The sequence below is a fragment of the Drosophila nasuta genome, chromosome 2L (assembly GCF_023558535.2).
Source record: "Drosophila nasuta strain 15112-1781.00 chromosome 2L, ASM2355853v1, whole genome shotgun sequence".
NCBI lineage: Eukaryota > Metazoa > Arthropoda > Insecta > Diptera > Drosophilidae > Drosophila > Drosophila nasuta.
In genome coordinates, this window is record NC_083455.1 from 7808106 (window position 1) to 7835958 (window position 27853).

At 38.0% G+C, this 27853-nt stretch overlaps 1 protein-coding gene across 2 annotated transcripts; it reads right to left on the minus strand.

The window, feature by feature from the left end:
- LOC132795072 (developmental protein eyes absent) lies at positions 1 to 27549 on the minus strand. 2 transcript variants are annotated; one of them, XM_060805518.1, is made up of 5 exons: positions 26945 to 27549; positions 5666 to 5712; positions 740 to 2575; positions 421 to 665; positions 1 to 355 (listed from the first exon to the last, which is right to left on the minus strand). In XM_060805518.1, exons 1-5 carry the CDS (start codon positions 26996 to 26998, stop codon positions 174 to 176), a joined length of 2364 nt encoding a protein of 787 aa, XP_060661501.1. In that variant the 5' UTR covers positions 26999 to 27549; the 3' UTR covers positions 1 to 173. The 2 variants fall into 2 exon arrangements, with proteins under 2 accessions (XP_060661501.1, XP_060661492.1); XM_060805509.1 differs by lacking the exon at positions 26945 to 27549 and adding an exon at positions 9572 to 9855.
- Positions 27550 to 27853: the final 304 nt, after the last annotated feature.

Sequence of the window (27853 nt, forward strand, 5' to 3'; positions counted from 1 at the left end):
TTCACACACACACGCACACAGGCATAAATAAATTATAATTGTATATATATTTTTTTCATTTCCATTAGTATTTTTTTTTTTTTTTTTTTTTTTTGCTGTTTTCTTGCTTTTGTACTCAAAACTGTACGAAAAACGCGCCCGAAACGCTAGCGTTTTTAAACGCCATAAGCCTTTCATAAGAAACCCATGTCGAGGGCAGTGTAAAGGGCACGAATATCGCTGTGGGCGGAGATGCGCCAGAAGGGGAAGTTCATGGCCTTGGCAGCTGACTCTTCCTCGGCGCCATCGCCAATGACAACGTAGGTGCTCTTCCTACCAAAACGGGTCACAATGCGTTCATAGCAGGTTTCCTGACCTGAAGGAAAAATACACAAAAGAATTAGCAAATTGAAGGGCACCGAATAGACTATGTTAACTTACCAATTTTGTGGGCGCTGTAGATATTCTCGATGTTAAAGATGCTGCCCAAGCCAAAGAGCAGAACTTTGGCCAATGCTGGCGCCAGTTGCGTCGAGGTGACCAACACATTGATGCAGTTCTCGCGCTGTGCAATCATGCTTAGACACTTGAGCGCCAAGGTGGCCCAATTATCGGTGGCCACCTCGATCTCCGAGCGTATCTGCAGCCAGGCATCCCGCTTGCCAGGTCCCAGCAGAGTGCCCACACTACAAAAAAGAGAGAGAAAGTAAGTTAGTAAAAGTTTGTCAAGAGTGTTTTGTACCACACTGCGTATACTTACTTGCCCCTATACGTGTTATAGATGTCCTTAATCTTGCGATAGCGAAACGCCAGTTTGCGCATCCAATCAACACCACCACGCACTCCCGTGGGCAGACAAAGATTGGGCGGTGCACCTGGCGGTGTGCCAGTGTGAAAGCCATCTGTGGCAAAGTTATAGGTGCTCAGATCCTGACCATTATCATCAGAGCTGACATCATCGATGTGCACCTGATCGCACTCCTCGATCTCGTTGAAAAAGAAGTGCGTGTCGGCCATGTTGAAGACCATCTCCTCCATGCGAAACGCAATGGTCATCAGTGTGCTGTGATCTTTGGTATAGCGATTGGCATAGCTGCCCGACAGCAGCGTATGGAAGATGATCAGCGTCTCGTCCAGGTCCCAGATGAACACACGCTCCGGCGGCTTCACCGCCTCGCTGTTGCCCGTATCCGAGGCAGTGCTGCGCGTCGGACTCGGCTGCTGATGACGCCGCCCACGCGCACGTCCCGTCTTGCCGGTGGGCGTGGTCTTGGTGGCCGTAGCCGAACCAGCGGTGCCCACGCTGCTGCCACCGCTCGAATTGAGCGTGGCCGAGGCTGTGGCCGCCGCATTGTTGCTAACGACACCGCCAACCGAGGTGGCATTGGGGGACATTGAGATCGGCAGCGGGGAGTGCGGTGAATGCGTTGCCGCATGCACCGGAGTCGTGGAGTGTGTGTCCGTGGGACTCTCGGAGAGATTCGACGAGGCGGTGGCCACATGGAAACCATGGCTGGCACTCGAGCTGGGCGAACTCACGGCATACGGCGAATAGTTGGCCGGATTGTAATAGTTCCCGTACTGTTCGTTGTAGTAGCCGCCGTAATCCTGTTGAGCAAAATTGTTGTAGCCCGCATAGGGATTGCTGTACAACTGCGAGTTGTTGTTGCCCCCACTGGCATAGCTGGGCGTCAAATAGGCCGCAGCAGCCGCTGCTGCACCCGGCTCCATTTTGGCGCTGCGTGCCGCTGCCGCTGCCGAGCTGGCTGCCGCATACGGAGTGCCGTAGCCGGAGTAGAACGGCGGCGGCGTATACTGTTGCATGCTGTTGTAGTAGTAATAGTCGTGCTTGCTGTCGTACACAGCTGCCGCAGCGGCTGCCACCGCCGAGCTGGCTGCCACACTGCTGCTGCTCTCCGTGCAGCCGTACAGCTGAGCGCTGCCCACGGCAGCAGCCGATGTTGCCACGCCATTGTCCAGCGCTGTGGCATGCACCTGGCCGCCAGGACTGCGCGACTCGGACTTCACGGCGGCCGCAATGCTGCTGCCGCTGTCGTGTGTCCAGTGCGACATCGTGGCCGGATGCACGCCGACGCCCACGCCCATGCCACCGACCACGCCCACCTCGTCGCTGGTCTGCTGATATGTGGAGAAGCTGCTGCCCGATGACTGGGCGAAGCTGCTGCCAGCTGCCAGGCTGCAGCTACTAGGATTTCCATTGTTGTTGTTGTTGTTGCCGCTGGTATTTGTGTTGTTGTTGTTATTGTTGGTGTTGCCACTGCTGCTGCTGTTGCTGGCATAATGGCCACTCAGCGAGCCAATTGTCGGCTGCAATGGCTGTATCTGCGGCGGCAATCCCAGCGGACTGCACTGCCCAACCCCGCCCACTCCAACGCCAACACCAACACCGACGCCCATGCCCACGCCAACGCCAACGCTGGCGCCGGCACTGCTGGGCCCATTGCTGGTGGCCAACACGGCGCTTGAATGTGTCTGCTGCTGCTGCTGTTGTTGCTGTTGCTGCTGCTGCTGTTGGTGTTGCTGCTGTTGGTGTTGCTGTTGTTGTTGTTGTTGTTGCTGTTGGCTTTGGCAGAGACTGCAAGAGAAAAAGAGAGGGAGAATGACAGGTGAGTGAGCGTTGCTTTTGATAGTTAAACTTCTAACAACTTAAGAAAGATAATAAAAGTCAAGTCTAACATGATGTTCTAGTCGACTATGATATACTTTAGTAAATTATTATCAGTATTAAATTATACTATTTTAATTACTTTTATCTTTTCTATTAATATTATTCGCATTATCGAAGATGCAGAACATTAAGAAAAAATGAATAAAATAAGATAATAAAAGTCAAGCCAAGTCTAACATAATGTTCTAATATTAAATTTTACTACATACTTTGTAATTACTTTTATCTTCCATGTTAATATTATTCTTATTATAGAATATGTAGAAATGATATATAATATAATATTCTCAATTTTAAATCATTTTAATTCAACTAAACTTCTACATTTGACAATGATTTTTGATTTATAATTAAAATTTGTGTGAATTTGTTTCATAGTTTTCAAATGGTTATATATCTCTATCATCTTTGGTTCAAAAATACATACTTAACTAAAAGTATTATTAAATAATGCATTTTAGTTTAAATTACTGTCTTGTATTTGTAGTTTAGATATAATTTATTTTGCCTATAGTGTTACGGGCTGACTTTTAATAATTGCAATTTATTCATTTTACTTCCAATGTATCCAGGTTCAATAGACACTATACTATATTATAAATATAATAATATAATATAAATAAACTATTTTTTCACATTTCCTAACTTTAATTGATACATTAATCTATTTGATTATTATTTATTACAACAGAGGAAAATATAAATATACATTTATAAATTAAATGTAGCTAATCGCATAGCAATAGTAGAAGATTGGAATCTTCTAATTGTGCAAGTATTCTCAATAAGTCCTATAACTTATTGGTACTCCAATTATAAGGAAAAATACTGCACAGCGTTTTAATATTTCTTGAGTATAGACTTGGAGCAATAGACCAAATCTCGCTTGTTAATAAGCATAATAGTACAACAAGTGTTCAAACACAAAGGCGGTAAACAAAGGAAACAAAAGACAGAGCAAAAAGAACAGGAGATGATCAGGAAAAAGTGGTGGGAGCAGGGCAAGTGGAGAGGGGAAACATAAACGTTTTGCTCGTTAAGCAGCCTCATAAAATAATTTCCAATAATCTTTAAACAGCCATAAAATTAACGGCACGTCGCCATCGTCGTCGTCGTCGTCGTCTTCGACGTCTTTTGGAACCAAATGTCAAGTGTGTCGCAGTCGCTCTCTAAAAATCTTGTCAAGTGTTATAAATATTTTTCTACGCTCTTTGGGCTCGCATAAATAAAAATGGAAAAAGGAAAAGTAAAACGTTTGAAATTCCTTTTTTACAAAAACCACTTGAGGGGCTCGTTCTTGTCCCGATCCCAATTCCCTTAAATGTTCATTCTTCCATTAAAAATCACAAAGTCTCCGAGCTGCCTGGACATGTGTGCAGCAAATGTTGCCTTTTTATTTCTTAAGAGGCGACAAGTTTTGTTGTTATTGTTGTTGTTGCTATTCACTTGAAACTAGCAGCAATTGCCAAACAAATTAAGTAGACTAATTTCGTAGAGCCCAATAAAAATCAAACTTGAATAAGAAATCAAATAAATCACCAAACGAAAAATCAAAACAATTAAATTAAGAAAATCGTCGACTCAAGCTCGTTGGTAATTCAATCCTTTGGCTCGGCAATTAAATGGAGTTGTTTTAAAATATATATATATATATACACCAGATATATGTATGTCAGTGAGAGGCAGAGAGAAAGAGGGCGTAAAATTGAGTGAGACTGCATAAGTAGCAGTGAGAGCAAGAGAGAGAGCGAGAGAAAGAGAGAAGCTCTATCCATTTATGGTATGTGTCAGTAATTTATCAAAAAAAATTTCCTACTTTAAAACGGCATACTTTAGTTTTAAGAATAAGCTTGTCTACATAATATTATACTTAGACACAAGAAATTATAAATTGGAATTAATCAGAACCCTAAATTTCACCTTAGTTATAAGATTTTATGGATTTATCAAATAGGGTTACCAACCTATTATCTGAATAAGGATAAGGAATAAGATATTCATCTTATTAAACTTTAAAATAGAGTCTTTAAAGTTATCTTCAAATTATCTTAAAGTGTCCTATTCTCTATTCTCTAGTGTAATAACTTGAATTTCCATTTAAAGTTTGCTACTATTTACCCATTTAGTTCCCAGCTTTGTCCCTCTCACTGTGGGAAAGAGTTTCTCCCATCTTTTGTCGTACTTTTTCATTTTTATGACTTCCAACCAAATTTGTAGTAATTTTTCATAATTTATATTCTTCATTTTGACATCGGAATCGAAATAAAACGGGAAAGGTAAATGAAGTGCCCAATTTCCTAAGGAATTTGACACCCACAGTCTGGGGACATTTTTCATGTCACTCCAGAGCAGAAAGGGGAAACAGTCTTGGACCCAAAATATGAGGAAGAAGGGAGATTGTGTGAAAAACGACGCGTGCACTGCAGACAAATAATATTATATTATCTCATTGAATTATTTGAGATGCTTTGTTGTGGAATGATGTCACTAAAATGGTAACATTAATTCAAAATTTTGTTGAACATTTAAGGATTAAAGAGAAAACGATGAAAAACGATGAGATTAGGAATAAAAAATCAAATGTATGTATTTAATAAGGAGCTCTCCGTTCCTCCATTTCCTCCTCTCTTTTTGAGACCTGCCTGTTAAGCCGTACTAAGCCCCTCTAAGTAGTTTGGGCATGGCACTCGCCCACCATTGAGGCATGCAGCGTTCTGTGGCAAGTGTTAAGTGCTCTCACACACTTTACGCTTTACGTTCAAAATGAATTCCATGAATTCCGTTCCTTTTTTCAATTCTCAACAGAGGCATGTGTTGCGACTCAACAACACATGCAAAATTAAATATGGAAAAAAAGACTAGAAATTCAGAAAAATTTGTCAAGAACTCAGGGACACTTGTTGCAAGTGGCAAGTGTGAAAAATTCAAGTGATTTGGTCGAACAATCTTTGATCTATACGCTCTAGCTATAGTATGATATAGGGGCTGGCTGCTTACCGATTGCGTTCATGTGTATCCGAATGCTCTGTTTTGGGACGTTTAACCTGCAAAAATAAGAGAAGAGAAATTATATTAAAATAAATGCTTAAAAGTTTGATATATTCTTAAATCCAAGGACTCAAAATACACTTGTGAATTATATAAATGAGTGAATTTGTTTATAAACAAAGCAAGCACATCGGCGTCGTCCCAAACACCTCAGCGTATTTCGTCTTAATGCCCGAGTTCCGCTGAGGTTGGCGATTTTACTGCCCCTTCTTTTTCTTTTTGTGCTCCACTCGGCACCGCGTGTCCGACATTCTATTTGGGGTTTTATGCGACGACGCAATGCAACAGCAATGATATAAAACAGAATAATAATAAATAAAAATGAAAACAGCGCATTTTACATAATTTGCATTTGGCAAAAGCTGCGACAGCAATTTCAACGTGCGTGGGAAAATTTTTGACTGGGTTGATGGGTTGATGGGTTGATGGGTTGACTGGTTGACGGTCTAGATAACGGCGCCATATAACCCAAAAAACAGCGGGACGGAATTGGGGGGAAGGTCCGACAAATTGACGCTGCCTCAGCGCCTCAGAGGGTGCACACAGCAGGTGGCCCCAAGACGCGGTGGAGTCGAAGAGAGGTAGAAGAAACAAAGAACTTAACGATAGAATCAGAAGTGAAGCGAAGGTGAAGTCAAGCTAAGCTGTTGATAGAAGTTTCAAGCTAATTGAGACGGGGTAAAGATGAATTGATCTATTGGAAATCATTAATAGCAAGATGTTAATCTCAAGTGACAAGGCTTAAGTTTAGAGAGAAGTTATATTGTAGTTGAAGTTTAAAAAGGGGTAAACACTAAAATAATTCCGAAAATATTTGAAGAGTAAATATATTATTTTGAAATTTGAAAATCAATCTTAATTATCATTAAGAAAATCAGAAATCTCCTTGTCAATTGCAAAATTGCCAAATTCTATTTTATTTGTGAGATGTTACCTCAGTTGTCTAGGCTGTCATTAAAAAAATTGCTATTGCCGATGTTCTCAATATTGTTAAATATTTATACATTTTTATATATTTAGTGCTGTCAACTGATTCTTTAAAAATTATATTTTTTAGCAAAGCTCTTAAACTTTTTCTAAATTTACCTAGTTCACTCGGCTATTGTATTTCATAATATTTTAGAAGAAAATAATATTATAAAGAAAGTTATTCCTTCAACAAATCCAGAATAAATCTAATCTAATTAACAGGACACTTTAATAAATGCGTTAGCAGTTAAGACTCAGGAAGTGCTTTAGGAAATGCAACGGAAGCCAAAGAGCAAGAAAGTTGGAAGCTGGCCAAGATCGCGATGTGATTGGTAACCTACAGCAGGCAAAAGGCTGCTGGAATTTATAATATACCTGACTTTGACATGGCATTCGTGAGCCGCATTTTGGGGGAGCAGCTTCGAGCTCCGAGCTCCAGTTGCTGTGGCCACACAACACGCACATGAACACACGCACAGTGTCCATCATAATTTTGTTGGTATTTATTTAGCAAATTTGTGTGCTCATTTCTTTTGTATTTTTGGCAAATTTGTTTTCAGCGCGACTTTCAACGGTAGCGTTTAATGACGCGCTGCAGCTGCTAGCTTGGCGATGGGAGCCATGGGGCAAGCAGGCAGAGGAGAAGCTGCGCTTTGCGTGTTGCACGGAGCTGACTGACTGGCTTGGGGTTGCAACTGAATCTGATACACGAATGCAAAACGCAATGCAACGCAACCTTTTACTAAACTAATTTATGGCACAAGTTGACAACGTAAACATTAACACACAGACAAGCAGGAGGAGCTGCAGCTGAAGATCGAAAGGGGTGAGGGGAGGGGAGGGATGCAGGAATGGGGAGATGCTGTAGATGCTGGGCCTCCTCATCATGTGAGAGAGATACAATATATACAATATAAAGACCTGTTTTGAGCATCTTTAACGAAATTCCTGTGATCGTAATCTTTTGTCTCTCTTGGCTGCTTTAGAAGAAGATTAAAACAGACACACACAAACCCACAAACACACAAACACAAGCAACAAAAGACAAGTCGAAGACGGCGACAAATTTTTTATTAACTTGCCCGCCTGGTATGGACCTCTCTGAAATCTCTAAAGACTGAAGCTGAAGTCTCTGTAGCTGGACCCTAAGCCCCTTGCCGATAAGCATCGAAATAAACAACAAAAATTTGTAGCTCCCTCTCGTTGTTGTCATTTGTTTGTTGTCTTTTGTTTCTTTTCGTTTTTTTTTTGTTGTTCTGTCTCTGTATTTTGGGTGGGGTTGCCGATGAGGGAGAGCGAGACGGAGGGAGTTAGGAGCCACAACCTATGCGCCTTAACACTTTAGCACGTTAATTACGTGGGACAATCGACAATCGCCAAGTGTCAATCGCTGCAGCCATAATCAATATTTTGACTGCTTGCTCAGTGGCTCAGTGCAACAGTTGAACCGGAGGGGCATGCAACTCTGATAGGGACACAGAGGCGGAGGCGGGGACGGGGACGGGGACGCAGTCTTTCTTTCCTTCATTTCTTTTCTTTTCTTTTAGCCAAGTGGCACATAAATTACATGCAGCGCATTGTCGCAGTTGAATTATGGCGTGTTAATTTTTACGATTACGGCTTAAACTTAATTAAAATGTGATTAATGCCGACTTGAGTCCCCGAGTCTTGAGCCAGGGCAGCGAGCTCCTTAAATTGTCATAAAATTGACCCCAGAGCCACAGAGTGCAAAAGGGTTTTCCGACCACTAAGAGTCCCTCAACTTCACATACGCCTGTAATTTATGCTCTATTAATATTTCGCCTTAAAACCAATTGCCTCCATCGCATACACGCGAAGGGGCAACGAGTTCGTGACGTGACGTGACGGCTTAACAAAATTCTCTCGACTTTGTTTTAAGCCAAGTGCAGAGAGATCCATAAAAAAAAATGTCGCTATTTCATTTGTGGCCTGGGGCACCATTAAATGCCACAAGCTGCACATTTAACTGCGATTTGCAGTCTCGCCCCATGTTACCCTATAAAACTGTTGATATGTTGTGCGAGCAAACGCTATCTTTTATACAAATTGGAGCATGACTAAGATTAAGATCAGCATACCATAAATATTGCAAGTCGCTTTAATAAAATATCTACAAGTGATTGTCAAAAACGCAAATTAATGGAAAGCAAATTAAACGATTTTCAATATATGTAACTTTAAATTCGATTTTAACATGTAATCAGTGTGAAAAACAATGAATATACATACATTTTACATATTATTGATTATTTTTTAAGCAAACTTTGCGGTTGACATTCAAAGTGAGTTTTGACATCAAATTAATTTGTCTAGCCTGGTCAAATGGAATATGACTTGTTTATGACAATATTATGATTAATTTGGGATTTAAATTGTGTTGTTAATAATTGTTTCTTTCATTTGACAATAGTCTACAAATTTGACTAATTTCTGATTTGCATACTTTATTTATTATGCCAACCATTTGCGCAATTTATTTAAATTTCAAATAAATGCGTCTATAGTTTATGCTAATAATATTATATCGATAGATCGAGATCATGGCAATAATTCCTAGGATTAGTTGGGTGTTAAATCAAATCGAAATTTATAGGCTGATAGGTTGCTTGGTCTTCCTTTTGCCACATTTTCCTTAACCAATAAGCAACTTCTCCGCAATGAGATGCGATGAAGCCACACAAAAAACAAACCACAAAAATCGCCAGCTACAATAACAACAACGCTAACCGACGGCAAAAAGCCACAAGCGAAGTGATGTTGAAGATTCGTAGAGTCTTCTGAGAAACTAAACAATAAACCGCGTCACTTTTAAAGCTTCGCTTAAACTAAAATGTGACTGTTGCAATGTTTACATTTTTTTATTACCTTTGGCTCGATCATTTTATCAATTAATCCGCAACGGGGCGCAGCATAGTTATATGGCATTAGGGTGACCATTTTTGCAAACAGGATTTATAAACTACGTAATATCACTTGATTTCTGCTCAGTCCCAAGAGATGTTTTGTTATTTAATGCGTTGTCATTTGATAAACGTTGTAAAAACACACACACTCACATGCACACGCGTATTATTTCTTGTAAGAAAGTCACAAAAAACAGTTTTCTTAAAGTTGCAACGAGCTCCGTTAGATGTAGCGACCGCTTTGAGTAGCTCGAGTGGACTGAAACATCTATCTCGGGTAGCAGTCGAGTGCACTGAATACGTTGTGTTCGTGTTCTGAGTGAAAATCTCGGCATTGGATGAGCCCAAAGTGACGACGCAACGACGTCGCGACGCTGCTCGAAACGAGTTTTTGAGTGCGCCGCTGGCGTTAGTGTGTGCCTGTGTGCGTGTGAGCAGTGTAGCATTTGTCTGTCAACAGCTGTCTGTCGTTTCACTCACTCGAATCCACTCACAATGGTGTGTTTTTGGCTCCGCCCCCAAAGCGAGTCAGGGTGGGTTTTTCTCTCAACTTTTCTTGTATGCGGGCGCAAAATAAAACAAAGACGATTGTCAATCAAAAGTGTGTGCTTTAATATGCGTGAATCAATTGGGTATAAAATTAAATTGGAAAAACTTTAATCTGTTGAATTTTAATTAGTTCAATTATCAAAATCAATAATCAAACTGCCGTGCGGTGCCGAAATTCAAAACGCCGCAATTTAAATGTGAACACCCGGATCTCTATAGATCTTATCTGTCAGTTTCTGTCTAGCATTTAATCATTGTCTCTACGCATATTTCACTTTCCCCACTACAGCATAAACAAGATGTTAAACAAAGAGCATCAAAGCAAAAAATATCAGTTGAACAGTTGTATAACTAGATCTACTATCTAATTTATAGATCACAAATGCATCTAAATGGCCCGTTTACTCTCAATAAATTAATTCGAAAATTTGTTATGCGGGTGCTTAGCTATTCTATCCAACAAAAAATTACGTGTTACAAATCGAGTATTTTTGCTAATTTTCGAAGCAATCAGACACGTGATTCAAATATCTTTTTATAGCCATTCAATATGAATCGAATTAATTTACTAATTTTAATTGAATTGTATAAAATTAATGTAGGCGTCGTAAAACTTTCAAACTTTCCAGATAAGTTGAAGTGTGAAATGTATATTTCAGCTATTTTACAGAATGCCGACTTTAAATAATATTAACGAGCGCATTCGCAACATTAGTAAAAATATTTCATTTCATATCTCCTCTCACTATTCGATTTCATTAAAATGAATAAATATTTATCATATCTGATGTTTCAAAGTAAAGCTTAATTGAAACTAAAATTTAATTTCAGTGAAATACTTTACATGAATTTATTCTATATAAGCTTATTTGCCATATATAAAACTGTAAACTCAAAATTTCCTAATAATAATAACGAAGATATAAAGTACAATGTGAATTACGCACAACAAATTTTTGATAAGAGGTGTCTGACTAATCAACAATAAAACAAGCTGACAAAATGTTTAAATGAACTTTGAAATAAATAGTGTATTCTGCAATTAATTTGCTGCATTTAATTGAATGCTTTTATTTACAACTAACCATATGTGAGCCGGTTTAAAATGCCAACCAGGTGTTGTAATATTGTACGAGCTTTTCCCATAAATTAAATAAATTCCCTTGGCTAGTTATTACATACAAAAATACAAGTATAAACTTTACAAATGTACAACTACATATCATATGTAGGCAGGCAGTTACAGTCATAAACATTTTGTAAAGCAATTTATTTATTTACGGCTTAATTTTGTGAAAACGTCTAAATAAACGTTCAATTCTTAGCTTTGTCTTATCGTCCATATACAATTTCAAATAAACAAAGCAGGCTCGTAATTCAACAACACTAACAACAACAGGAACAATACGAGATATATCAATATGTACATATGTAGACAATAAATAAAACAACGATTCATATGCACTGGAATTCTTACTAATAAACCTCATAACTGCTGCACTTTCAGACGCCACTCGCCACCTGCCAAAACAAAAGGCGACGCAATCGAATTGTGGCTTCCAGGGGGGAGGTAATGAGAGGGTTCTATTCTCCTTCTAATGAAATTTAATCAGTACACACTACACACAATGTGTTGCAATATGCTGCATCGAAACTAACTTTAAATATTTATGCTAGTTTCAATTTAGGTTTTAATTGAGCTTTTAGTTTTACTTAGTTTTATCAAGGGCAAGTTTATGCTTGCAAAACGATATTCATTCAATTAATTCAAATATCGTCACAATGTGTGGGAAACGTTTAAAATTAAAGTATTTTTAAAAGTGTGTATTCCTAAAAAAGCAAATTAATTGCCGTCAAATTAATTAATTAAGTAATTCTAATCGCAGTATTTATGAAACTTGTAATGTATAAGAATATATTTGAAAAATATAAAAGGAATTTAACTAAATTGTATTAAATTCCCTATTTTTATACCCGCTACCCATAGGGTAGAAGGGTATTATAACTTTATGCCAGCAGGAAATCTATGTAACAGATAGAAGGAGGCATATCCAACCCTATAAAGTTTATATGTTATTGATCAGCGTCAACAGCCGAGACGATCTAGCCATGTCCGTCTGTCCGTCCGGCAGTATGAAACACTGGATCTTAGAGACTATAAGAGATAGAGCTATAATTGTTCGACAGCATTTGTTATGTTTGCACGCAGATCAAGTTTGATTCAAATTTTTGTCACGCCTCCTTCCGCCCCACAAATCAAAATCGAATAACAAGCGTAATTTTAAAGCTAGAGTTGCGAATTTTGGTATATACAATAAATACTATAGTAATTGTGATTATGGAAGTTATTACTTACATACTAGGGGTCTGAGTTGCTTCGGCCGACAATCTGGTATATTGGGCAGTCTATGATATATTTTGAATATGGTACTATATCGATATACCAAATATACAATTTGGTATATTTTTAGTATTTTAGTATTTTTGGTATACAGTAGAATCCGGTTATAACGACTCCGCTTATTGTGTCCGACCGGTTATTGCGACGAAAACTCGATGGCTTGGTTGGTCCCCATACAAACTTATATGAAAGGGCCTCCGCTTAGAACGTCTCCGCTTTTAGCGACTAACCGCTTATACCGACGAAATTTTTCAGAATTCAACCGGATATTGCGACGAAAATAAAAAAAAATCAGCGAAATAATGCCAAAAAATTTAAGCATCAAACGACGCTGTTAGAAATGTATGTATTTAACAGTGATCGGCACTCTTCCTTGTGTTTGTAGGAGCGACAGAAAGGTTCTTGTATTCTCACTACTCTCTGTTAGTTTTAGCTGACGCCTTAGCTTATGCTAAGGATGTTTTGTTTAAAAATTAATTTGTTTTATCTTAAAGCCCTATTACGAACATGGCAACCATAAAAAAAAAAACAAAACAAAAATTTGTTTTGCTCCTTTCGGTTAGTGCGTCTTCCGGGTATAACGACGTAAAATCGTCGGCCCTTGAAAGTCGCGATAACCGGAATCTACTGTAACTACTGTAACACTCGACTGTAACTTTCTTACATGTTAAATAATTTTTTTATATTTCATTATTATTAACATAATTATTAATCCAACTAAATGTTTATTTTGTGTTATGACACCTCTAACATTAACAATAAATTTACAAATAAAATAACTTTTGCATTCATTGCATCATATATCAATAAATACATTAGAATTTCCCAGAAAATCAATTGTGTAAATTTCGTAGACCAAATTCGAAGCAAAAATAAACATATAAAATCTTGACCAACTTAAATATTTGTGAGTAAATTGATTGAACCGTAACTAATACATAAATTAGTTCCCAGAACAACTAGTTCTCGTTAAATTGTATAAATATTTTTCATTCATTTCATTTTCTAGTAAAATTATTTTTCAATCTTCGAATTTTTTAAATGGAATTGAAAATCAATTCAGAAATTGTTAGGAAATATGAAAATCCGATTGTACTGTTGAATTAAACATTTATCGAACACGTTGAATTTGAAAATAATTTGAATTTTGTATTTTGCGAAAATCAATTTGAGCGAATTTGCAAGTAACATACACAATTACACAATTGCTGTGGCCAGTTGCAATTAACAAATGCGATTTACATGTGAAATTGTGCAAGCAATTCCGTAATTTGTTTGGCGGAAGTGCATGACACACTTTCGGCACACAGCAAAGAGCGAGAGAGAGAGAGATAGAAGTCCAATGTTAACCCATTAATGACCCATGGGGGTCAATATGCTGATGCAGCTGAAAATGCATGGGGGGCATTAAATATGCCTTTAATCGCTTTAGCACGATCGTGAGACAACATGTCGTCAATTATATCTACGCGCGATCAGCAGCCCGTCCAAAAGCGCGATCTTTCTACTGTCTGCCCATCATCTGCCCGATCTCCTCTCTCTCTCTCTCTCTCTCTCTCTCTCTCTCTCTCTCTCTCTCACAACAATTCCTTGGCGAACTGTCGTTCTGTTCTGTTCTGTTCAGTTTTTTTGGTTTTTTGTGCCATTCCAAGTGCTCGACTGTCTGTAAACAAATCTGCACACAATTTGCTGCATTTGCAGATATTTTTGTTGAAGCTGGACCCGGTTGCTTGTTGCCCCGTTTGTTGCCTGCATGTTGCATGTTGCTGAGTCTCGCGCATTTATTTGGACTTGGAGTTGGAGTTGGAGATGGAGTCAGGGGAGACCGGTCGTTGGTCGTCCTCTTGGCGAGCGAACGAACGTGCTGATCGTGAGCTCGAACTGAGGAGGGAGCAAAAAGGCAAATGCACAAAGTGTTTAAGATTTACGTTCAGTTTTGATCGGACCGGACCTCCCGAGTGCAGTGTATTAATTTAATGCTGTGCACGAGGTGCAGAAAAACTGCAAATAGTTTTGTCCATGCTTCGGGCGCCATTTTAAGCTGCCCCCTGAGTTCAACACCTGAGCTCAGCCTCTCCCTCTCCCACACTCTCATGCCGTCTCACTTGCACTCTCTCTGGCATTGTGGTCATGCGTGTTCAACGATAATCGCGCGCATTTTTACAACTTGATCTGAAGTTAGCTCGCAGCACCAGCATCTAGATAAGGCTCTAAAGCTCTCCTCCAGACAACAGCAAAACCAATTGATGTTGTTGTCCTTGTTGTGTTGTTGTCATTTGTTGCCGCTTGTTGGTTGTTGCTTGTTGCTTGTCTTGTAAGCGCAACACTCGCAAAGTTGCCAAAAAACAAAACGAACAAAGACTGCAAAAAAAACGAAGAAGGCAAGGAACAACAACCTTAGGATGCGTCATGCAACACACAGCTTGGCCTACAATTGGGTCAAGTCTTATTTAGCTGATACTCGCATTCGGATGGCTCTACTATAATACCATATAAATGCCGATGTCAGCGCATGCCAAAGGTCTGATTCGTTGTGTGAAAGGCATTTCAAGCTGATACTTATCGCCACATGAGCAACAAAACACTTGAAGCACTCACACAACCAATTCATTCGCACTTCAACTGACTCGAAGTCGAATAGAATATTATTATGCTATGCTAATTTCTAGAACTGCATAGAAACCGCTGAGACATGCGCTTCGCAAATACAAATTGCACTGACCACAACATTTATTTTACAAAATATGTAGCAGCAAATATGTAGACCAAGAACCAAGGAAGGAAAGGAACTTAAGATGCTTACACAAAGTAAAATCTTGAAACTTAGAGGCATTTCAATGCTGAGTGCTGAATAATTAAAATACAAGCATTCCACACAGAGAATTTGCTAGTTTTTTTATTGGACTTATAACGGATAATTGAAATGTCTTTAAGAAGATTAACAGAAACCTTCTCAGATATGTTATTATTTTTAATATATGAAATACTTTTAGAAAATTGCAATTTTTATTGATATATTTTTTGTATAGGTTTTTTAAAGCATTTTAGTTGGGAATGTTTTGGGAATAAACTTTGCAGATTATTTAAATTGCAAAATAATATAATTATAATAATAATATCCATACAATCAAGAAAAAAAGTAGCAGCTACAGAGTGTGCTCGAATGTGAGATACCCGCTGCCAATCTTCAATTGAAGAAAAAATATCAATTAGAAAAATATATATGTATATGATATTTAAAAATACTGAAATATACTGTATTTGATATAACGATATATGTACTACTACATTTCAAATATAACAGAGCTTACAAAATATACCAATTGATCTATCAAAGCAACTAAGACTTGACTGCAGCAAGATTTTATGTCATTTTATGTTTATAACAACTTCTAATCCTTACTGCATTTAAAAAAAAAAAAACAAATAATATAATTTATTCCATTTTTTGTAAATTGAATCATTCAAAATAGAATTACAATTTAATAGCAGAATATGTATGTTAAGAATGAACTCTTGTCTGATCCCAATAAAAATTTCATCTCCAACTGCGTCTTAGTAACATTGAAATTATTAGAAACGACTATTTTCTTTTATGATTACAAAGCATAAAAAATCGGATAACCTAATATGCCATAAAAATAAAATGCTGAACCCACTACTGTGTGACTCTGACTCTTGAATTGGACATCATTAAATAAAGTTTTTATGAATCAAAAATGCTAAATGAAGAAAACAAAGAATTCGACTTGTGTGTTGTAGACGAAACCGAAAATAAACCAAGCCAGAAATTACATTTGCGCTCTATCAACGGGACTTCTCCACACTTGTCGGGGAATCAGGGCGATTTGCTGAGTCTTGGAACGAAGTCTCTCGGTTTCAACTGTTGTCGCTGGCTGACCACCCGGGGTAGCCACGGAACGCCTCGTTTATGCTTTCATTCCGCTGAAAATTATGCGGAACCCGTGTTTGTGCTCGAGGCACGCGCCGATGGCAACTCGCAACTGGCAACTGCATTTGCCGCCTTTGCCGCATGCGAGAGGGTGAAGAGTGGATTGATTCTTCTTTTTTTTGCTTTGCTTTGCTTCTGCTGCATTGCCATGGTGACCTCAGAAAAACAAACATTGGCCAGGAATTTTCATTAAAAAGCCGGCTATTAAGAGCCCCGTACAACAGGCACATGGGGCACGGACATGCCACGCCACCCGCAAGTTAAAGTTGAAGCCCGGACAACCGGGACAACCTGCCACCCACGTTGAGCCTGAGTCGGCAGCGAAGTGTGTCAGCTGTCACTTGGTGTAAGCATCAAAACCCGATGAGCACAATTGCTGATAATGCGAAAGGTGGATGGAGTAGAAAGACAGCCTAAGCAGGTTGAAATACCGTGTGCGAAGAGAGGGCCAAAGGGGTATAACAAGCAGGGAATGAAATTTGTAGAAAGTTGAAGAAAACAGTAATATGCACACCAAAGAAGTTCACTTTGGGCTATTATTATACAAATACAGGAATCTGCAGACTAACACATTAAATTTGTAATAAGTTCTGTAATAAGTTCTGATTTATTGAACAGCTTAATTTATATAACACGATCACTTCACGTTTAAACAGAACGTTGTATCATAGTTAAATGTTTACACTATTTTTGTTTTAAACTGCCTAGCATCTCAAAAATATGTTTAAGTTATTTATTTATGCACAAAAATCCTTCCATCTATTTTGTTATTATTAAATATGAAAGGTGCTAAGGATGTGAGTGAAGGTGTCTTCGGCAAAATCTATATTCAAAAGCCTAGAATAAAAACCTTGAGTTGTGTCTTTTAAATAATCTGAATCGATTTATCATAGCGCAGTCACCTATTAAATGTATTATAAATTTATTATATATATTAAAATTATTTATTTTATCACATTCTGTTTGATTTCAGATTAATGAGCACTGGCAATAAACAAGTTTATTTACATTTTATAAAGCTTGTACAGGGTATTTAATTGTAAAGTCATAGACATATTTATAGCATTATCGCCGTGCGACTTGTTTTACCTGTGGGAACGACTCGCTAATTAATTTAATTATGCGCTCTCAACTTGCGCGTGTCAAGCGTGCAACAACGACAACGGTATTAATATGAAGAGCAACAACAAATTAAATACTCACGCCTCGTCGAGCTCTAATCAAATGCAGCCCCCGTCGCGTCGCGTCACGTTGATACGCCCGCAAGTATGCAGCATATGTTTTCATTGTTCTTTGGCGTTGCTAGGCCTATGAAATTTAATTTGAGTATAAAAAAGAAAAACTCAAACCGAATAGACGACAGGAGAAGAGGCTGGAAAAAGAACAACCCCTCAACTGGGGGTTGGGCTTGTTGCCCAGGCATCGCTGACAAATTGAATTTGTAAAGTTACAACAACAAATCATTGAACGCCGCCCTCTTCCCAACGCCATCCCAAGGGGGAAGAGTGTGGGAGGAATGATGCTGTTGCGGATGCGTATACGGATGCTGTGTGGTAATATTAAACCCTAACCATGTTACGCTCGTCTGGTCGGCCTTTCCAACAACCCACAACCAACAACCAACTCCAACTCCAGTCAAACAGCCAACTTGGCCCTCAACTGACTTTCGCGAAAGTGAAGTGAAATTGTAGCCCAACATAGGAACGCTTGGATGGCTAAGCGAATGGGCGGTTGGGCGTGACGGCTCGAAAACAGGCTCAAACACACACACACATACACACAACGCACAATTATTAACACTTATTAATGTTGAGGTTTTTATAGATGGCACCCCTGGGCATAAATTAAAGTCCAAGTGCCAACAGCTGCCTCAAGTGTAACTTCCCCCTGGGGTCGGGCGGGGGTAACACCGCCACACCACCGCATCGTCATCATCGCACCACTCGTGTCGCTTTAAGTAGTCATTAAGATTGAGTGAGATATGATTTTTTAGCAGCTACAGCTCACAGCTGGCGCTAGATTGAAATCTTCCCTAGGAGTCGCAGTCGCAGGATTCAACCTCCCCTTAGTCACATCGCCTCGCCTCGCCTCGCATCGCGTCGCGTCATTTGCAATTAGCAGCGAACCTTTGACTCCTTGGTGCGCTGATCAGACGCAGCACTCGACAAGCTATTGACAGCTATTGTCCTCTAATTAAACAACAATGTTGACCTATTCTCAAGATGTCCCGGTCAAGGTTCACTTATTTCCACAATCGACTTCGTTTTTGGGACAAAAAAACAAGATGTCAAAAATTATTGCAAGAAATCGGATTCTTTGTTTGCTAATTAAAAATGCTAGTTAGGGTCAAAAACAACCCTTTTATTATAATAGACTGCTAACCCTTTCGATGTAACACCCTTAGGCTAATCAACTGCGCAGAGTTACGAATAAAGTTTTACAATTTAAGAAAATTATGGGAAAAATGCGAGAAAAATTGCAAAATACATAGTTTGAACGTGCGTAATAAATTATTATTAAAGATGAAGATAAGGGTGATATTACTTATAAATATTACATATTCGACTTTCTTCGCAAATTCGATTGCTCGCTCGAAATTTGAAGTATTTCATGAAATCACTTCAAAGATATATAATATTAATTGATATGTAGTGTTAGGCCTTAAAATTTAAGATTCAAATTTAGTTTAATTTTTTCGCTCTTCTTAAAAATAAAATAGTAGAAAAAATAACTTTTGATTGCTCATCAATTTTTAAAGCATTTTGAATATCTTTAAGAATTTTGTAAACTAAATCTTTAATCTTAAAATCTTAAAATGTATAATACAAATAAAAATGTTATAAATATACGATGTTATATAAATTTGATCGTGAAATGCATGAATTTTATTTTGAGATTTAATAATTGTGGATGACCTAGACAGTCATCAAAATTAAATTGCTAGTTTAAAATACATAAAAATAAAATGATTGTGCAGCAAAAAACCATCTTTGGTCAATGGCTTTAAATTTTAACATTATTTCTTTATTAGAACTTAAAGTTAAGCAGCACAAACTGTGCCAACTTGATTCACGGTGAGGCAGAGGGGGCAACTCAATACCACAATGGTTGCTATCAATTACTCGAGGCAGCCCTAACGCTCTACGGATCGGTTTCAGCACAGACCTTGGCCACATTAACATTAACTCTGGCTGTGTGTGCTACTCTTTCAATGATTGCCACAACAACTTCTACAACATATGGATGCATGTGCAAGTCTATAACAACATAGAAAACGAAATAAATATAGTAAAAATAGATGCAGAAATAGTTGATTATTTCCGTTAGACTTAATTACTAAAATCCGCAAGGCCGTTTGTCGAGGTTCATTTCAGAGGATATCCCATTACAAATGCGAGTGTCCCAAAAAAGGAAAACATAGAAAAAAATAAACCCAAAACCAACTGTTGATGGAGCCAGTTCGATGTTGGAATGGAACAGGTGAGCTCTTCAGCTCAGCTCTATGTAGAGAGCGAACTCCGATCTCTGAGGGTAGGATAACTATCGAATTTCGTATTGCCGCATCGCCAATCAATGGGCGAAAATTCTGAATGATTTGTTGTTGGCATTTTGGCTGCCAATTGTGCGGCACTCGATGCAGTTTTTCCCAAGCGCAAAACTGAAAAGCCTAAAGAAAATGTGCAGCACGAAATTTGATATTTTATGTGCGATGCGATGCGACGCTAGGGACGGACAGACATCGGCGGCCATTTCGTGGTAAAAATTATGAAAAAACAACTCTGAAAGAAAATGGAAAACCTACCAAAAAAAAAACATTTAAGTAAAACTGTCACGACTGCTAACGAGCAACGGAATCCGTGGCAAGTCAAAGGTCGCACGCTGATTGCCGACAAATTTGTCTTGAAAAGTTGCGAGCCGCTTAATTGGAAGGCAAAGGAAGAATCCAAGGAAGGGGTTGAGGTAGGGGGGAAGAAACGGGTTGCAATAGCAGCTGCTCTGTCTTTGACTGACAACAGCCACACCTAAGTAAACCCAAAGGCGGGAGCGGGAGCAGGAGTCGCAGTTGCCCCACTTGATTGAACCGGAAATGAGGCACAACCCCGAAGATCGTTTTGTTTTCACAGGCTGCGCGCCCCACTTGACCCCCGTCAACCCGCGCAACGACACTGCGAAATCAAAGTGCCGATGGGGAACTCCATTCATGGGGCATGCAACAAAATGTTTTACATCAATTTCGGGGCCAAAGTGCCGCGCGTTGCTTCCAAGAATGCCACAGGATTCATCCTCATCATCATCATCGCCACAATCATCATCGTCACACTTATCCCAACTGTCAAATAATTATGACAAGTTCATTTCGTCGTACTTTCGCTCATTTGTTTAGTTACCACTTTCGTTTGCTTTTTTTTTTCGTTCGTCTCTCAGTTTTTTGTATTTTTATTCTGCTTTCTGCTTTAACGAGAATTACTGTAAACGGAGGCGTCCCCCAGTTCCCAGCACCAATTATCGGGGCGTTGTAAATGTGCGCGCTTTTGATGTGACAGTTGCCTGAGGTTGCATGTCGTTGCGTGCCGTGTCGTGTAAAACCTATAGATGCGCTTCATGGATATCTATAGTTGGGCATGCTATATGGCTATATGTACATATATACTCTATAGAATACCCTAAGCACACAGCAGGAACGTAAACAAGTGATCGACAGCTTCTTGCCGCAGGGAATGCTATGTAACCAAAGGATCTGATTACATTACCCAAAGCTGTAAGCCGTCATATCCTACTAAAAGTCCTGCTAAATATGTAAAACAATTCATTTTGACATGAAAATAAAGACTATACTACTCTATCTAGTTTGGAACAAAAGATATTGTTCTTTTGCTACTTTTACTAGAAGAAAATATATTTAAAAATGTATTATTCCCTTATTGCAAATTTAGCATTTCTTACTAAAATGATCATGTGGTTTAGTTGATTCCAATTGTGTGGTTAAGTTCGATTCTTATGTTTGTATTGATTCTTCATCTAAAAACTAGAGAAAAGAGCATTGAATAACAACTGTAATCTTAACTAACAAATTACTTTGTCAATTATTTCATATTATGAAATAAATATCTTTAACATGCTTTCATTTAATCGATCGTTTTTTAAATGTACAATATAATGATTCACTTAAATTTACTGCTCCAATCTTTTTAATAGTATCATCAAATCTGTATGTTACTCATAAGTTTACTTAAATAATACTTTTAGTCTATTTAAACTATTTCAACATTTTTAATGCTATCATAAGATCTTTAATATTTTTAATCAATCTTCTTACGAATACTATTCCTATATCTAAGAGTCAATTGAATATTTAAATAATGTGGCTTTAGCATATAACTATTGAATGAACTTCAGTGTCTTCTAAAGTTGCACTTCGATAACTTATACTATTCACATATTTCAGAACCGATTAATTATTTTAGCCATTATTTATTGCACTTCGATTAATTTTCTAGCCAAGAGATAGTTTAGTAGTATACATAAATGCTATAGCCATTAGTGCTATGTCCAGTTTTACGTCAGCTAACACATTTCGATATTTTGTTAATAATTTTTGAGTTTACCCAACCATCAACCATCAGTTAGTGGTGTATATAAATAGATGCCACGAATATAAATATAGCCATGGACATGGCTCAAAATATGCTGTCGAATGTGACAATTGATTGCGTGCAGACCTGAGACCTGTCTAATGCTTCTATGCTTCTGCATCTATTTCTGGCAGTGCTTTTAAATTTAGACAATCGCCGATGACTCAGTCTCGAACAGTCGTAGACAATGCAAATCCTCTGAAATGGACACAAGCACTGAACAAATATTTGTAGTCATTAGTGGGCATTAGGCGTAAAATCCAACGAAAACATTCCCCGGATCCCGGCCAGGATATCCACAAGACGACTGTGAGGCAGTCAGGCAGCCAGCCATCGAGCAGGTTGCTCTAATTTATCCCTCAGCCTGACAGGATAAAAGGGCTAGACACAGTCGACAGTTGAGCGGATTATGAGCTAAAGCAACAGGAGCCGAACAAAGCAAATGCCTTGAGCTATATTCTTCCTCCGTTGCGTTGCGTTGTGTTGCACCATGTAATCCTAGTAACTTGTATGCAAATTTTTAGCATACATTTTGTGGTTTTCACTTCAGCATGACGTCAACTCATGTCATGATAAGCATGAAGCAAACAATAAGGTACAAATCACGCAAAACTTATGTCATACATTAAGGCTGGTAATATTTAAGCTAGAACAACTTAAATAAATTATTTTGTAAGTACCTTATTTTTTTAGAAAATGTGTTGGACTCATTATATTTCTATATATATATACTAAATAACAAATCCTTTAATGTTATACCAATTGTTTAAAATGATCATATACGTAATTCCTGCCTTAATACTTCGGTTTTATAATTAAATGTTAGTCCTATAACACTTGAAATTAATTCACAAATATTTTAAAATATCAGGCCTATGTAATATTTGTATATCACATAAGTAAAATTAAATCAAAAATGAAATTAATATAGCTACTAGTAACTATATCACTGTAGATTACAAGTTGAAGCTTCAATTTTGAAATATTACATATCGAGAAGAAAGATAAATTGAAATAATTTACATTTAAGCGAATATTCATTTTAAGCAAGTAAGAGGAATAGTATTCATATGAAGATTGATTGAAACTATTTAATGACAGCTTTAAAAATGTTGAAATAGTATAAATAGAGTACAAGTATTATCTAAGTAAACTTATGAGTAACATACACATTTGATAATATTATACTATTAAAAATAATGGAGCAGTAAAATTTAAGTGAAATTCTAGTTATTAGATAAAGAATCAATACAATCATACCGATTAATATATTTGATACATCAAAATGTACTCTAACTATATTTATTTCTAAATCAATTGCATCTTAAAAAATTATGATTAAAGTATTTTAAAAAAACTAATTTTTATTTTATTTTGTTTGCTTCATATATCGGTATCAATTGTTTCGCGATGATATCAATTACACATTTCAAGGTCGTTTATTAAGTTATGCAACTCTTATCAAGACTGCCGTCCATCGAATGACATTGAAGATGAATCTGGTCATCAGACAATTCCTGAGCCAGCCCGTGCCTACTTGCTGTGCTATCAATATAATACCATATCTGCCATGTTTCCAGCTCCATTTGCTCACAGTTAACAATTGTTTATTGAAATTACTTGCCACCGAGCAGAATTTATGTTATTGCTACTGTGCAAGCACAACAAAGGCGACAACCATATGAAACGAAAAATAAACTTTAAGCTTAGTAAATAAACAAACAAGTTTATTTAGAAATTCCCCCTGAATGTTTCCTCTTGTTCTCTCTTTCTTTGCCAGGTCTTCTAGTATTGCTATCTTACTTGATTTTGCACTTTTGTTTTATGCGATTGTTTTTAGGTAGGAACAGGTAGTTCCCATTGCAGATGTCATCTTCAGCTTCTGGCTGCACTTCCTGTGCCACGCCCAACAAATACAAAAAGTAGAAAAGAAAAGGAAAACCATTTGGCATTTAAGCCGATGACGACGAAGGCTGCGTCGCGTTGACCCTTGTTGACACAAAGGAGGGAAAGGAAGAGGATTAAGAGCGCAAAGATTGCAGATTATGTTGTAAAAATGTCGCAGGACATTAAGTCTGAGTACTGCTGATATAATTGTACTCCCACTCCCCAACACTGCGTTTTTGGACCCCTAAATAAAAAAGTGGGCGTGGCGTGTAATGGAGAGTACGATGAAAAAGAAATGAGCAAAACGACCGCAGTTAAATTATAATAAAAACCCGCAGCGTTCAAGTTCTGCGGGGGCAACAAACACAGCGTTTTCACAGCTCTTGATACTGCCATAGCCACAGTCGTTGCCACAGCCATTGCTGCCCCCTGCTCCTGCCATGCTGCTGCTGCTGCTGTCTGCATTGTTTGTTGTTATAATGGCGCGCCCGTAGCGCACAACAACGAAAAGCGCAAGGCATCTGCACGGCGTCCTTTTTGTACATTTTGCCTCGTTGCTGCTCCTTTTTGACGACTCAAATTTCAATGAAATTATCCTGACGGTATTTGTCTGTGTGTGTGTGCGAGTGTATGGGTGTGTGTATCTATGTGTGTGTGTGTGTGTGTGTGTGTGTGTGTGTCAGAGCACAACAATGCTGAATAAAAATTTCGCTGAAATTATTTGCTAATGGCTTCAACATCAGCCCATCACAAACCCGCAGCTCAGCTCCGAGCTCGTCCCGTTGCTGTGGCATTTGCATTTATGAGATTGACAAATAGAAAAAAACAAAATGGCGTCGACACAAGCGAACAGCGTTGCCAACACAGCCCCCCAAAAAGCAAAAGCAAAAGCAACGGCAACGGCAAAAACAACATCATTGGGCGCCATTTTGAAGCGGCGCCTGCGAGCAAAATATGCTTTCGCCTGGCAACGACAACAAACAGCGCCAAATTGCTTTGCCTCTCACACAAAGCTCCACTCAAGTTACGGCAATGGCGGGGAGGAAGGCAAAGAAAGTAATGAGACTGGCTGCCCGGGCAACGAGCAATGAACAGCAAACAGCTAACAGCGAAACTGAGACAGAGATGGAGAAATAACGAAAAGGATAGCGGGAGTGTAGTGAGTACATCATCATCATAACTGTCAATCAAAGCGAGATTTCTACACAGATCCATAAAACGATAGTTAACTGACCTACTGCCTTCACTCTATTCACCATATTCAGCCTTTTGTGGTTTTATTTCTGGTCAAATGATTCAGTCGATCGACAGGATCAGTTCCTTGCCCTTTTTTTCTTCGCATTTTGTTAAGCTGAAAATTCCCTTTTGACTACTGTCTACTACTATCTCTCTGCATTGTTTTGGACCCTCACAGTATTTAAAGGCTCAGGGCATTGCGTTCTTCTTTTCGATTTTTGTTTGGTATTCCTTTTGGGTTCTTGGGATTTCAAGAAATGCGCAGTAGCCAAAACGTTTTGCATTCTTACTCTTTTGATTTCTTACAGTTCAAGAGATCTTTCATAGCATGGCTTAGACAGCGCATTAAAGGCTTGTAATTACGATCAGTTCATGTGGAAAATGTAAAATGGAAAATGTTTTTGGGACTTGGAGTCAAGATTTTAGATTTCGACTTGGCAGAAGTTAAGTTCTTAAGCGCTGAAGAGATGCAGTTCTGACTTTTGCTTAGTTTTAACAATAGCCACGTTGTGCAATATGTGTGTGGTCAGATGAAACTCAAAACTACCAAAGATCGAAATGATAAACCAATGGTGACTTTGATAGAAATTAATATTTTCTTATTTATTGTATATTCCTTAGCAAATTCTGAAGATTTCCAAATTTATTATCCACATTGATCCATTCGTTCAAAATATATTACTAAAGTGTCTTACTTTTATTTAAAAAAAAATAATATAATTAATTATATATCAGTTTTTTAGCCGGAAAATAATTATTAAAGCGTACTATGAAATATCTATAATACTGTTACTGTATATTTAGAAATTCTCGTCTATATTGCCTTCAAAAAAATAATTCAAGTCACACAATTTAAACTTAGATTTCGTTCGTACTTTTCTAAGTTCTATTTCTAAGCACGCGAGATTATGTGGTCTAAACCCTTAGCGATAGTCATATTTATACTTGTTTCGTGTAATATATAAAATTTTACTTTTTCCCCCAACAGTTTGCCAATTGGCAATCAATATTGATGGAGAACTTTCAAAATTCTTATAAAACAAAATTTGATACTTGCGATTAAAACTGATAATTAATATTTGCATTTCAATTCCGTTTTTATTTTATTCTGTTCATAAAAGTAAAGTTTTTTCATATTCAAAAATAGTCCTTTATTAGTATTCTTAAAAAAATTTAATAATTTCGTTTATACATGTACAATATATAGGGAAAAAAATTGTGACGTTGGTATATTTTTTAGAGAAATTTCGCCTCTTTTGGGCAGATATTAAAGCTATTCAGACCAAGAGAATTTTCACTGAATATTAACCTATTATTGCGTAACCACAAATACAACAAAAAAATATATTCGAAAGGTGAGCTAACATAATTTGAAATTGACCAGTATTATATTACTAGTATCACAAAAGTAATAAGCCAAAAGGTGAAAGGTGAAGCTTATGTATTTTTAGCAGTAATTAAAACAAAGCTTACTACAAATCAAAGAAAATTCTATAAATAAGTTGAGATGAGTTCGTATAATTTGAAATTGACAAATATTGGATTACCATAAGAAAGGTAATAATCGAAACGGTAAAAACACAAAACAATATATAATTCACAAAGAGATTAGCTGTTAAAACTATCGCATACGATATATCGTTTGCAAAGAGAGTAGGTATTAAAACTAACGCTTACCTTGTAGTAATCCAGTGTTGAAAAGTTTTGATAGCACGGTACATTATACAACATATTCCAGGCGTTGTTGTTGTTGCTGCTGTTGTCGCTGCTAATCAAACGAGCTGCCCCTGAGTGTGCATTGCGATTGTTAATTAACACTTTAGGTAAATACTATTACTATTACAATTATTGTTGCTGTTATTTCACACACCAATCAGAGCAAAAAGAGGAGCGAACGAAAATTTTGTAAATTATTTTGATGGTTTATTTATTGCACGCGCGTCGCTTGTGAATTGTGTTAATTGAGCAGTTCCGTTACGCAAATTAATTTGTGTCAAATTAATTGTATGGTTGTTTTGTATTTATTCGTGCTCATATCTAATATTTCTTGTTGTTGTTTTACTTGTCATTGATTTCATTAAGCCGACGGAACACAGCAAAACTTTTTACCGTTTAGGTCTTGCTTTTGCTCTTGCCTTTGCTGTTCACTTTTGCCTTTAACTTAAACTTTGATCGTTGTCGTCGTCTTTGCTTTTGCTTTTGCTGCTGCTGCTTTTATTGTTCTTGCTTGTTTTCTGCTTGTGGTCCGCTCTCGCGACGAATGTCACATAAAGCTGAGTGTCAACTGAATTTCGCCCATTTGCTGCCCATCGAAAGCGTCGGCGTCGCATGGAACGAACGAACGATGAAACGAACACAACGCAGAACACCAAAAACAGCAACAACAACTTCGCATTCATGATGAAGCTTCATTCTACTCAACTTGATTGTGTCGTCTCGCTTGCTTGCCCTTGCCCTGAGCTCACACTCTCTCTCACTCTAGCGCACTCGTCGTATTCGCTCTCCAACCGATGCGATGAGCGCGCGCTTTGAGTGTATTGCGGCTGTGTACAAAATTGAGTGAAATTTGATGTGAGTGAATTTCTG

Coding starts and splice junctions, on each gene's coding strand:
- LOC132795072 (XM_060805509.1), bottom strand. CDS start 9,643: ATGGTCACCCTAATGCCATATAACTATGCTGCGCCCCGTTGCGGATTA. Junction 5,713..9,571: donor ATAAAATGATCGAGCCAAAG/GTAATAAAAAAA, acceptor TTATTTTTGCAG/GTTAAACGTCCCAAAACAGA. Junction 356..420: donor CTACAGCGCCCACAAAATTG/GTAAGTTAACAT, acceptor TTTTTCCTTCAG/GTCAGGAAACCTGCTATGAA.